At 31.7% G+C, this 12,745-nt stretch overlaps 1 protein-coding gene across 1 annotated transcript; it reads left to right on the top strand.

Annotated features, from left to right (window-relative positions):
* Nucleotides 1–297: 297 nt before the first annotated feature.
* On the top strand, nt 298–3,337 carry LOC7465527 (protein YABBY 4). Its single transcript, XM_002304391.4, has 7 exons — nt 298–619; nt 779–934; nt 1,049–1,169; nt 2,370–2,418; nt 2,520–2,595; nt 2,771–2,845; nt 2,962–3,337. Exons 1-7 carry the CDS (start codon nt 527–529, stop codon nt 3,031–3,033), a joined length of 642 nt encoding a protein of 213 aa, XP_002304427.1. The 5' UTR covers nt 298–526; the 3' UTR covers nt 3,034–3,337.
* Nucleotides 3,338–12,745: the final 9,408 nt, after the last annotated feature.

Here is a 12,745-nt window from a genome sequence, read left to right as displayed (position 1 = left end):
TTAACTACTGAAAACAACAGGTGAGTGAGTGAAAGCTATATCACCCCATGCACACGTCCCTTTCTGGCTCCTCTCCCCCACATCTGCCGCCTCTCTCTCCCTCTCTCCTTCTCTTACATGCATTGGGAATGCAAACCACACATGTAATTTTCCTATGAACACAATGGTATTTCTATGATGTTAATTATATGCGACATCCACATGCATTCATGGGCATACCATATGAGCGAGTTACATGTAGATACATCATATAGTACATGCATGCATGTGACCTATAAACAACACCAATAAACGGAAGGAAGAGAAGGGTTTCCTGTGTTTTCTGTTCTCTTATTATTTTTACTGGACCAAAATGAATCACCTTTCTTTCACAACTCTCTCATAATAACCAAAGGAAAAGGCAGATCCAAGGTGGTAGTTAAGCTGTCAATCTATCAATCAATCACCAATCAGTCACCTCAGATATAGAGAGCAATTACCAATCAGAGTTTTTTCTTATAAGCCTTAGAAAAAGTAATTAAAAGCCATGTCCAGCTCTTCAACCTTGTCTTTGGACCTCCTCCCTTCCTCCGAGCAGCTCTGTTATGTCCATTGCAACATTTGTGACACCGTCCTTGCGGTACCATTACCACTAATCATCTGCTTTGTTGTCATATTTAACCACTCTCTTTCCCTTATGCTTCTACTTTCTTCGACAATATAGCTATTCTTTCTTCCTTTTGGTATTTATTAATTATTCGTTTCTTTGATCATGTTGGGGTTCTTGGCTTCATGGTAGGTGAGTGTTCCTTGCACAAGCTTATTCAAGACTGTTACTGTTCGATGTGGTCACTGCACCAATCTGCTCCCTGTCAACATGCGTGGGTTGCTTTTGCCATCTGCTAATCAGTTTCACTTGGGTCACAGTTTCTTCTCTCCTTCTCATAATCTCCTGGTTTGTAATGACAAGACTTTTCTTTAACCCCTACAGCTTGACGTTTGTGTGGTTTTGATTTCGTAGAATTCTCCTGCAGTAATTTGTCATGATGATTTAATTAATATTTTTCAGGATGAGATCCCAAACCCAACTCCAAACTTCTTGATCAATCAAACCAATGTGAATGATTTTAGCGTTCCGGTTCGAGGAATGGCTGATCATGAGCTTCCTAGGCCACCCGTTATCAACAGACGTACGTGAGAATCATCACATTGTGGTTATTTCCCCTTCTTTTTTTTTTAATAATAATATTTTCCCTTCTTTTATTCTATCAAGAATCTCTCTTTGCTAGTTTAGGTTGAAATGCAAGATGTTTTTCACTATTTTTAATTTGGAGGGAAATATTGTTTCACTCTGGAAATATTCTCTTGAAAAAACGGAGTCCTTTTTATCACCGGATGTGAGAGATTCATGCATTTTCCCTTCTTTATCGACTCAAGAATCTCTGTTGAAAATGCCTTGCTAGCACTTTTAAATGTCCAATAATAGCATTCTCTTAGAGAATCAAGCAAAGATAATGGTAAAAGAATCATAACCATTGCCTTTTTGGCTCACTTGCAACCGTCTTGAAGATCTTTTGATCTGCAGGTGTTGTAAGGGAGAAAGGAACTAATTCATTTCTCATATTAATTAAAAACCAAATACAGTCTCGCCTGCCATTTTAACCACCTTTCTTTCTTTTTCTTTTTTTCTTTTTTCGTTTTTTGTGGCAGGAGTCCTGTTTTAGTATTAACTTTCAGGTCCTTTCTCTATCCACAGAAAAGAACTCTAATATATAGCTACTAGTAGTACTGCCTAGGATTGATCACATCTTGAGCACTGTTCAAAATCACCTACGTACCAAACCAAGAAGTCATCATAGACAAGCTGTGTTTAGGAAATGAATCAACAGATTTTACTCTTCTTTCAAATCGAGAGGTTTTTACTTCTTACTCTCTCTTGCTTGATCAAGCTGCTAATTAAGTTTCTTTCAAAATCAATCTCTTTTTTCCTTGATAATTTCCCCACTTTGTTTGATTTTTTCCCCCTTTGCTCTAGCAATTAATCTAACCAGTACCAAACAAAACATTTGCTGGCTATAGTTTAATTTGGTCGTTTAGTTAGCAAAAGAACATTTAAATAGATAGGTAAAGACAGCATAAAATGAATGCAGTCCCCCGAAAACCTAGATGCCAGTAAAGAATGATTGTACAATATTGCTTCTGCCGGGAAGCTAGCCAGGAATCTTTGATGTAGAAGTGAGAGTGAGAGATAGAAATGTGAATTGACTGTAGAAGAATTTGAGGAAATAAAAAGGGAAAAAAAAAAAAACAAGAAGCAAAACTTAAAAGCTAGCAAAGTGATTTTAATGTGTCTCTGTTGTGTTTGTGGCCTGTCTGGTTATAATGTCCAGCTCCAGAGAAGAGACAGAGAGTCCCCTCTGCATACAATCGATTCATTAAGTGAGTAACAACTATATATATATATACATATATTTTTCTTGCATTATTATTTATGAAGTTGCTAAATTTGAAGCAAATGTAAATGGACCAACAATATGCAGGGACGAGATCCAACGCATCAAAGCTGGAAATCCTGATATAAGTCACAGAGAAGCATTCAGTGCTGCTGCTAAGAATGTAAGATCCATGAATTTTTCTTCAGGGCTTCTAGTTACTTTACCAAATTAGGGTTTTTCTTTTCCATGGAAAGAAAATTAGGTTACCCTTTAATTCCTTTTTTTTTTATAGTATCTATAAGCTTATGCAGTATGTGGGTCCATTTGACTGATCTTATTTTGTCTTATTATGTCAGTGGGCCCACTTCCCACATATTCACTTTGGTCTCATGCCAGATCAGATGGTGAAGAAGACTAACGTGCGCCAACAGGTAACCTATGCACGCTCCTAGATTATCTATTGCAGTATTGTACAATGCATCTTCTTGCACACAGATTTGTACATAGAGAGACACTTACGTTCCACACTCAATTTGGGTTTGTGTAGGAAGGAGAAGATGTTCTGATGAAAGATGGGTTTTTTTCTTCAGCTAATGCTGGTGTCCCTACCCCTTACTAAGAAGAGGAGCTGCTAGTTCTCATGTTGTTTTAGTTTTTAATTAGTACGTACGTAGTTATTGTAGGAGAAAGAGTTTAAGGTTAATTAGATGTTTGTCAAGTACTTTAACAAGTTTAATTACTTCATAACCTATCTACTACTAAGGTACTCTAATGTGGAAATCTGATCTAGCTAGCTAATATAATACCCATGTATTTTCTAGATATTCTATGTTTATTTCGCTAGCAGAGACGTTTATTATCCTCTTATGTCTAACATTTCTCAAGAAATGCATAATTAGTTAATTAACTGAGCAATTTGATCGTGTCTGCAAGCTTTTTCCCTTCTTCCGTTACATTCTACTGAACTTTATTGCAATACTGTTTCTAAGAATCTAATTGCTGATTTTACATGAAGAGTTGGAAACTAGAGGGAGCTAGTGACATTATTGTTCAAAAGCCTTGGAAAGTCCCATCTTGGTGAGGGTGGATTTGGCTTCCTGCTGATTTATGATAATGAATAAAATAGAGTTGTTCAGAAAGCTTATATATCTCTTCCTCTATCTAGTCAGTTTCTTTTCTTCTTTTTTCTCAGAATCTTATTGATAAGCTCGATTAATTGAAAAAATTCGGCTGATCGATGCCATAAAATGCTTAATTATAATGGATTTCTTCGTTACTGTCCAGTACCCTTTCAAAAATTTAATATCATAGCCTTATAGACATGAAGGAAAAACACTATAGACATTGCATTCCTAAGAAGTTGCAAGCACCTTGCAAGTTGATAATTAGTAATGGAATCACTTTTTTCCATTAATTCAAAGAGTTCTTTTGTTGTACTTCCTCGAGAATAAAAACACTCTAGTTAATCCCAAACTCCAAAACAAATTTTATATTCACATGCATGCATAATTAAGCCTTCTCCTATAACTTAATTCCTTAAGATCTTGTTCGATAACTAGTGTCGTAGGTAGATATTTCGGCTCTTAGTTATAAAAAGCCTATATTATCTATTCAAGTCTGTATCTCATAATTATTAGAAAATCCTTTTAAAGATGTAAATTGTGTCCTATATACTTATTCTATATCCGTTCCTCTAGTGGTTCATTATATTGTATATAAGTGATATACGGATATCTATCGATATTAAGAATCCATTATAATTTAAGTTGGTATAAGTGAATCCTTATTTTAAAAAAAAAAAAAAAACACACGTTACCACTGTCATGACTTCCTCTGATAGCACTGTTTCTTCTCAATCAACAAACCCTTTTCCTGCAATTCGTTCATCTTCCGTACCAATGGCAGCCCTAGCTTTTCAAACTTACAGTTACAAACTTGAATAGATCTGTTAGAATTTGTTTTAATAGAACATAGTTAATTAATATGTTTGAGTATAAATTTGTGAGTCCATAAATTATTTTAGTTGTTGGCACATACATTTATATTAGTATTGGCCCAAAAAGCCATATATATACTCAAAATTTTCCCCTTTCCTTGAATGTTATTTCCCTTTCTTTTGCTATAAATTTCTCTTCAAACCCTAGCTTACAAATTGGTCATCTTGAGTAAGTTTTCTTATTTCTTTTCTAATTGATGTTTGATGTTGTTTTAGGTCTTTTTTTCACACTAAGTTATTTGAATTAGTAGGGTTTATGTGATGTTAGTTTACATGTTTGTGGGGTTTCTTGAATTAATTTGTGTATAGGTAAATAATACATGCATATGAAAAAGAATTGATATATATTTTGATGCAGGAGAAGCGAAAAATAAAGGTTTTGTTATAAGTCAAAACTCCCAAAGACCAAGAACACTATTAATATAGAAAGATTCTCAAAATACTTAATTTTATTTCTTTATATCTTCATTTGCCAAAAAACTATTACAATTCTTTATAGAGAAAAAAACTAAAGATCGAATCCTAATAATATTGAATAGAAAAAAATAAATCAAGGAAAAATATTCTCTTCAAATAAGAAAAGAAACTAGAAAAGTATCATAACAAAGAAGAGAAAAATAAAATAGGAAGAAATAAAATTAACTAAGAAAAATATGTATTCTCCTAAAAAAACTATTGCATCAGTCTTTCTAGGTTGAAAGAAACTTTTTCTTGAGTTTCGTCTTCAGTTAGAAATTATCTTTCATCAAGAACATCATTTTGTGTGTGAGTCACCCTGTCGTGATTTCCTAACACCTTTGTGCCGACCATCTCATCATGGATACCTAACACAATATCTTTGTGCGGACAACTCCATCATGAATCCTTAACACATCACTTTTATATGGGCCGCCCAATCATAGATCTCACTACCAAGATTTTGAATGATAACAACTGATGTAGACAAAAACAACACACTAGTTCTTGGACATCTTTTTCTCAAGGGGAAACCTCCTCATCCCCTTCTATATAAACATGTCCTATTTTGCAACCTCTTTTAACTATGGTTGTTCTACAACATACAACGAAGCAAAACAACCACTGATGTCGTTGGGCTCTGATACTAATTGACATAGGCGAAATGAAGAATAAGGGGTTTGTTATAAGTCAAAACCCTTAAAAACCAAGAACACCTTAAAAATAAGATGACTATTAAAATACTAAATTTTATTCCTCTATGTTTTTTGTTTGTCAAAAGGCTATTACAACCTTTTATATAGAAAAAAACTAAAGAACCCTAATATAATATTGAATAGGAAAAAATAAATTAGGAAAAAAATATCCCTTTCAAATAAGAAAAAAAAACTAGAAAAGTATTGTCATGACGTGCACGACGTCAAAAGGCAGAGCTGCCTCATGGAATTGAAGAGACTTTGGGTTAATCATAAAGTTATGATTAGAAGGAGTCACCACCTAGTATCATGGTCACTAGAAAACGTATGATCCGTGAGAGTCTGGGTAAGGGGACTAATTATGAAAGGGAAAGATACATCATCCCTAGTATAAACTGCATTATTGATTGATTGTTAATCTAATTCATGTTTCTGTTTGGTGGTCTCATCTAAGATTTAAGGTATATCTCAATTTATGAGAAGTCACATACCGTTTTAAAGTTAAATCCTAACAATTTTAAAACTCATTTTTTAGCAATACATTTATTTTCTATTTTTCTATCTTTAATACCTAGAGGTATACTTTACAATATAATTTTATACCCCAAAATATTAGTATACAACTAAATCTTAATATTCCTAATATTAATTAAACAAATTAATTGTTATGGGATTTTTGGTATTTTGGTTAAATTCTAATGGATAATCATAAACTAGTTACGATATTTATTTTGCATGATAAAATACAATTTTGTTTTTTTAGAAAATATACAAAAAAAAACTTCAGAATTTGGTTGTATTCACGAAAAAAATATTTTTTTTTATGTTTTTGAAATGAGGAATTGTTTTAGAATTTTTTGGATTTGTTTCGAATTTTCAGAGAAAACCATTACTTTTAATACTAGTTTCGTATCTTATAGTGCAAATCTACGATCCGATATTAAACAAAGTTCTAAAAAAAATATATTTTTATGTTTTTTAAATAAAGGAAATTAAAAAAAATGAAAGTTTTTTAAAATTTCAGAGAAAAATCATGTATTTTTAATATCAAATCTGTATCTTATAGTGTAAGTCTACAGTCCAATATTGAGCAAACACTATTTGAAAAGCATGTGAGGGACCCATAAATTATTTCAAAATGGTCCCTAATTATTTTCAGAGCTTTTGAATTTTTTAAGGTCCTGTTTGGCTAGACCCTAAAATAAGAACAAATTAAAACTAAAGAAAAAGGCTTAGGACGTGTTTGCCAAACACGCCCGTATCCTAAAATTCAAGCCATAAAAATGCCTTAAGAGCATGGTTGTCAAACACGCCGTAAATAGCATGGGTTGGACCTATTGGGCTTAAAGCCTAAGCCCACGCACACAGATTAGGCTAAGGCCAACCTTTTTTTTTCTGACAGTTGACCCAATAAACCTTCTTCTTTTTTTATAAATAAACATGGGCTAGAATCAGCCCAGACACGGGATGAGCTTGAGTTCAGCTCATTTACCTTGACACTAGCCTAACCCAGTGACAAGGTTTTGTTGGCAAGAATGCTTGGAATATGGGGGATTGTTGGAATTTATTTTAATTAAACATGGTTAATTGACACATTTAAAGCTAAATTTAAAGTGAGATTTACTTTTAAAGTTAAAACTTTGTTAGAAATTGTTCTCCAACAAAAACTTATTAACATGGAAAATTAAGATGATTAAAACAAATTTTTAGTGAATAAGAAATCAATCTCAAAGAACTCTTGAGTATGTTTTTGTGAAATCTAAGACCCTCTATCCATATAGAAAGGAAAAAAAAAAGAGATTTTCTTGTACATTATATAGTGGGAAGTTGAATAGTTATAAATGAGCCTTAGCAAAAAAGTTTGAGTTTAACTTACACGCACTTGCTAAGCTCGGTTCAAACTTAGGCTTAGGCTTGGTCCTTGATTCACGAGTCCTAGAACCTAGGCTTTGGGTTTTAAGCTCTAAGTTATAGGCTCGGGTTTAAGTTTTTTTCCTAACCTATTATGGTTTTAGATTTGAGTTTATTATAAAATAATTTTTTTTCCATAAAGAATTATTTTCTTTCTAGCCTATTGTTTTGTCCAGTGCAACATATGAATTTGATCAATTTTCTTCCATTAGATTTCCTTTAAACTTGTATAGTTCTTAGCAAAAAAAACATCAAATTTAAAGCTAAAACGTTTAAGTTTAATTCTAGATTTAGTATGGGTACTCAAAGGTGATAATTCTTTATCATTTTTTGTTCTAAAATTAACTATATAAAAAAAAGATGAATGAAGTTTTATACACGGTTTTGCAAAGTTCTGAGGCACTTTTTGCTTTATAATTTCCGTATTTTCTCCTCTTTTTAGCTTTGTTTTAAAATTTGATTTTCCTAATAAATCTAGAGTTTAGGTTCATATTTGTTAAGAGATACTTGAGTTATATTCCTTGAACAAGGTTGTTCTGTTTAAATTTTAAGAGACTTATTGCAAATATCTTTTACACAAAGTGAGGAGCAATAAAGTCTTAAGAACAAAGAATTCATCCTTGACTAGAACAAAGCTTCACCAATTTTCAAAGCGCTTCAACAAGTAAATACATTTCTTTGGTTTTGTTTAATCTAATACATTAGTATCCATGTTAAGATTATTTTCAATATCTTATGTTTCTTTAATATATGTTTAGTATGCATGCTGATTTTTAATTTTGATTGCAAGTTTGCCATGATATATATTTTAAATATGATAAATTAAATAATTCATGTTATATTCTATTTATCACCTACTTTTTGGTAAACTTAACCATGACACTTCATATACCTTTTCAAGAATTTAAGTAGAAAGATGATACAATCTTTGTTTATTTACAATATGTTAAGTCTTAAATGATGAATTAATTGTTTTTGGTAGACTTTTTCTATAACTGTTTTTTAATTTATACATCTTCTGAGGACCACTTAGTGAGTTTAAAGATATAGTCACTACTCTTTCCGCTAGAGCAAATAACTATCAAGGATAAAAAAAATTGAAGAGGTTAATCTGAAATTTTAAAATAGATGGCATGGAATTCGAGGAGGAGAGAGAGAAGTAGAAAACAAAAAAAAATCACCGGTGCCAAACCGAACCCAACCGTGTAGGGAGCGCCTAGACCTTTCAAATACCATTGTGGAAGACGTGTTTGGTGACCAGACAACCCCTCACACACCACCTAAAAGGCGTAGTGGCAACCCACCTTAGGTTTTTTTTTAATATTTAACAATTATTAAAATACAAAAATGCCTCTAATTCAAGTTGAAATTAACAAAAAAAAAACATGATGAAAAATACCCAAAAAAAACTCATGGATGATAGTTTTGTTAATTTTACACCATTTTCCAGGGCATTTAAGTAATTTAGCTACTCTAAAAAATCTTGGTAAAAACATCTTCTTACTCCCAAACTCGTTTTTATGTCCAAGGAAAAAAATTAATTTGAACATTATCCCAGTAAACAATATTGAGTCTAAAGGTAAGTAATTTCCCTACCCCTTTAACTTTTTGTTAATTAATATATCTATGACTTATTGGCTTGTACAAGTAGGAGTTCCTACAAGCCTATTGTTACTCCAACCTCCACTTCGGTGAAATTGAGCAACAACACCAGCATGTCTTTTGATGATTCCTCTGAGTGTAGACAGGTTATTGGTGCTCTCTAGCATCTTATAATAACCAAGCCTGACATTTACTATGCAATCAATAAATTTGATTGGTTCATGAGTTTTCCCATTGAAGTTATTGGATAGGTAATCTTGATGATTGCAAGTCTATTGGTGGTTATGCAATCTTTTTAGATAGGAACTTGGTCTCTTGAAAATCTTGCAATTAAAAAACTATTACTCGCTCCTTTTAAGTTTGAAAATAAAAAACTTGTTGATGGTGTAGTTGAACTATCTTGGATTCAATCTCTACTTAGTGAGCTTGAAATCTCTTTATCTCATTCTCCTATGTTTTGGCGTGACAATTTTTGTACCACATACTTATAGGCTAATTTTGTTTTCCATGCTCAAGTATGTTGAAGTAGATTATCATTTTATTCATGACAAGATTGATAAAGGAGCTCTAAGTTCAATTTATTTCTTCTCCAAACCAGTTGGTCGATATCTTGACTAAACCACTCTCTATGAATTATTTTATGCTTCTTGTTTAGTTTCAAGATGTGTATTGGATCCTCTCCTCTACATATTTGAATGATCAAAAAATAATTCATCACTCTATGTAAATTAAAAAAAAATTCTACATGTTCTCAAATAATATTGTTTGTGAGATTCTTGTGCAAGATGGAATGGGATTTGAAAAAAGTTTTAAATTTTATTCAAATAATCAATGACTATAGTGTTGAGAACAAACATGATTTAACAGAGTAGACATATTTCATGCTATAATATCTAAATTAAAATATTATTGATGAATGGATAATAATTACACTAAGAAACTTCTTATTTAGTTTCAAATCATGCTTTGATCTCAACACTATAGTCATTGATTTTTATTATGACAACATGTAGTTGAAATCAAAACATAATATATATTCTCTATATAAGATAACTTGGTGATTTCAAGTATAAGGATCACTCACACAATTATCACGTGAGCCTTTCTATAGATACTATTGATCTCTCCATATGAAATTATCATGCATGTCAGTTTATAAAACTAATGTTTCTTTTTATAAAGAAAAGAACATAATATATATCAGTCTTAATGGTTCTAATTAATGCATGATCTTAATAGAGTACGACCAAGAATATTTAGGAATAATGTTTTGATGCAATATGAATCTCATAATTATAAATTTATATTTTTTTTGTAAAATATTTTTATGCGATGACTTACACTATGTTAACTGATTGGCTATATATATATAGACACACACTTAAACTTGTTAGTAATATCACTATGTTAATCTTGGAAATAGCATCATAAATTATGCACAGAACTGGCTGCAAGACTCAAAGTCCAACATCGCCTCCGTTTATCTCCCAGTCAAGTTCGGCTATTAGTCCAACTAGCAGGCTTTGAGAAAAGGCGCAAATGGTGGACCGAAACTAGTGAAGACACTGAAACATACTGTGTTTCTCTGAGCCTGAATTCTTTTATCCATGGCTGTAGGGTCAGTAATGATCACTTTGTATCTGTTTAGTGTGACTTTGTGAAGTTGAAATATGCAGCGGACTAATTGAAACACTTTCCAACATCTAACACTGTAGTTGTTGGAGAAAGGACGTGTAAGAGAGCCCCCAGCCCACATCAACTGCTTGAATCTCTCTGTAAAAGGTGCTTCTTGTGCTGTTTGTCCTTCAAAAAATGAGAGCATTGAAAGTTTGAAATAAATTGCTACGTCTGGCTAATATGGCTTTCAGCATACAACTTCTTGTACAATTTCAATTTTTTTTTTTGGATGTCAATTAAAAAGTTACTTGGTATCATCCTTATAACCAGGCTAGTACAATTTCTTTCATTTGTGTAATGCAAGACAAAGTTATTAAACTTAATCTAGAAAATAGCTTCATCATTTTTTTTATATTAATGTAGGTGTCCGGACCAGCTTGTATGTACCTCGACTAATCTCACGGACCCTGAAGTTAACGACTATATAAGCCTCTAGTGGTCCTGAGGTTTATGAGACTCAAACTGGTGACATCTGGAGAGCAAACACAAAGTCTGACCAGTTAAGTTACACCCCTCAGGTTAACTTCATCATTTCGATAGGCCACATATTAAGTATTATTTATTAAAATGGCTTCATTTTATTCTTTTAAAATAAAAAATTACTTGGCGTTAACTTAACTAAATTTGAATAAAATTTGATTGGTCAACCAAGTCATTTAAAACCTGACTAAATCAATTTTGTATCAGATTCAACTAGAAATTCGATTTAATTTAGGTTTTAAGTTCTAAATTTTTTAGGTTAATCTACCAAACAACTATGCTGCATGGTAATCCTAATTACATCTCATTTTGGGCTTTTGGACGACAATTTTCTCATTTTTAATTTAATTTTTTATATAACAAAGTAGTAAATATCTTAATTGCTTGTGACTAATCGTGCTAGGTAATGCCGAAGTTAATAAACCACATAAAATCAATTTATTGGCAAGTCTCTTAGAAAATAAATTAGTTTATTAGACTGTCCTATAAGTAACAAAAAATTTCTAAGTTTTAGAAAATTATTTGATATTGTTATTAAACCCGATTTGTCGTGTCAATCTTAACACTTTCTGATTTGACTTTTTATCTAGGTCAGGTTTAAAATCAAATCATGTAGAAAGTCTCTTGAAGTGATTCAATCGACTTGGATAATTCAAAAACAAGTCAAACAACTTGTGAAAAAAATCTTAGGACACAATTGAGAAAAAATAAAATTAAAAAAAATGAAAAAAAAAGACTTCCTTCGCTATTTATATGAATCATGATGGAGGTGAGTGACATATCCTAACTATTTTAGTATGTAAGTATAATTTGGGGTACAAGAATGGTGTTTTATATCAAGGCATGCTTCAATACCATACAATATTTCATAAAATGTTTACTTTTCTAAAGTGTTTTTAAAATATATTTTAGCAGAAAAATTATTAAACTAATATTTTATAAGTATTTTTAAATGATCTTAATATACAATTGAAACATACTTTTATAAAATCACTTACCCTATATTATCAAATACACATTCCTAGGCAGCATTAAGTACATTAAGATTTTATGGGGTCAACAATGGCCTCTCCAAAATGGAGAGGAAATTGACATTGTCATAACCCAATTCTGGGTTATTCCCCAAAATTTATTTTTTTTCAAAATAAAAATAAAAATAAAAATAAAATAAAGGCTGGCGACGTGAAGCAAGTAGATAGGGGAAGATTCCAAAAACGAATACATAAAAACCAAGCTGTAATTTTGGAAGAAATTCAAGGCCCAATTGTACCCCATTATGCCCAAAAATGGAGAAAAAAGTGCAAATTCAAGGTCAAATTAAATGATTATTGGATGAATTTGAATAAAAATTAAGCCCAATGACATAATTAAATTTTTAGTAGCCAATTTGATTTTATCATCGGCCAAGTTAAATTTTAATTATGTTTAAGATTTAATTTGGGTCCAATTGAAGGATATAATTAAGTGCAATGACTTAATTATACTTTAAATGGGTCAAATTAATTTTATTTTGG

Source organism: Populus trichocarpa, chromosome 3, assembly GCF_000002775.5.
Source record: "Populus trichocarpa isolate Nisqually-1 chromosome 3, P.trichocarpa_v4.1, whole genome shotgun sequence".
Classification (NCBI taxonomy): domain Eukaryota; kingdom Viridiplantae; phylum Streptophyta; class Magnoliopsida; order Malpighiales; family Salicaceae; genus Populus; species Populus trichocarpa.
The sequence above is the reverse complement of the archived record's forward strand: the minus strand, read 5'-3'. Positions and strand labels throughout refer to the sequence as shown.

Coding starts and splice junctions, on each gene's coding strand:
- LOC7465527 (XM_002304391.4), top strand. CDS start 527: ATGTCCAGCTCTTCAACCTTGTCTTTGGACCTCCTCCCTTCCTCCGAG. Junction 935..1,048: donor CTCCTTCTCATAATCTCCTG/GTTTGTAATGAC, acceptor AATATTTTTCAG/GATGAGATCCCAAACCCAAC. Junction 2,419..2,519: donor GCATACAATCGATTCATTAA/GTGAGTAACAAC, acceptor AACAATATGCAG/GGACGAGATCCAACGCATCA.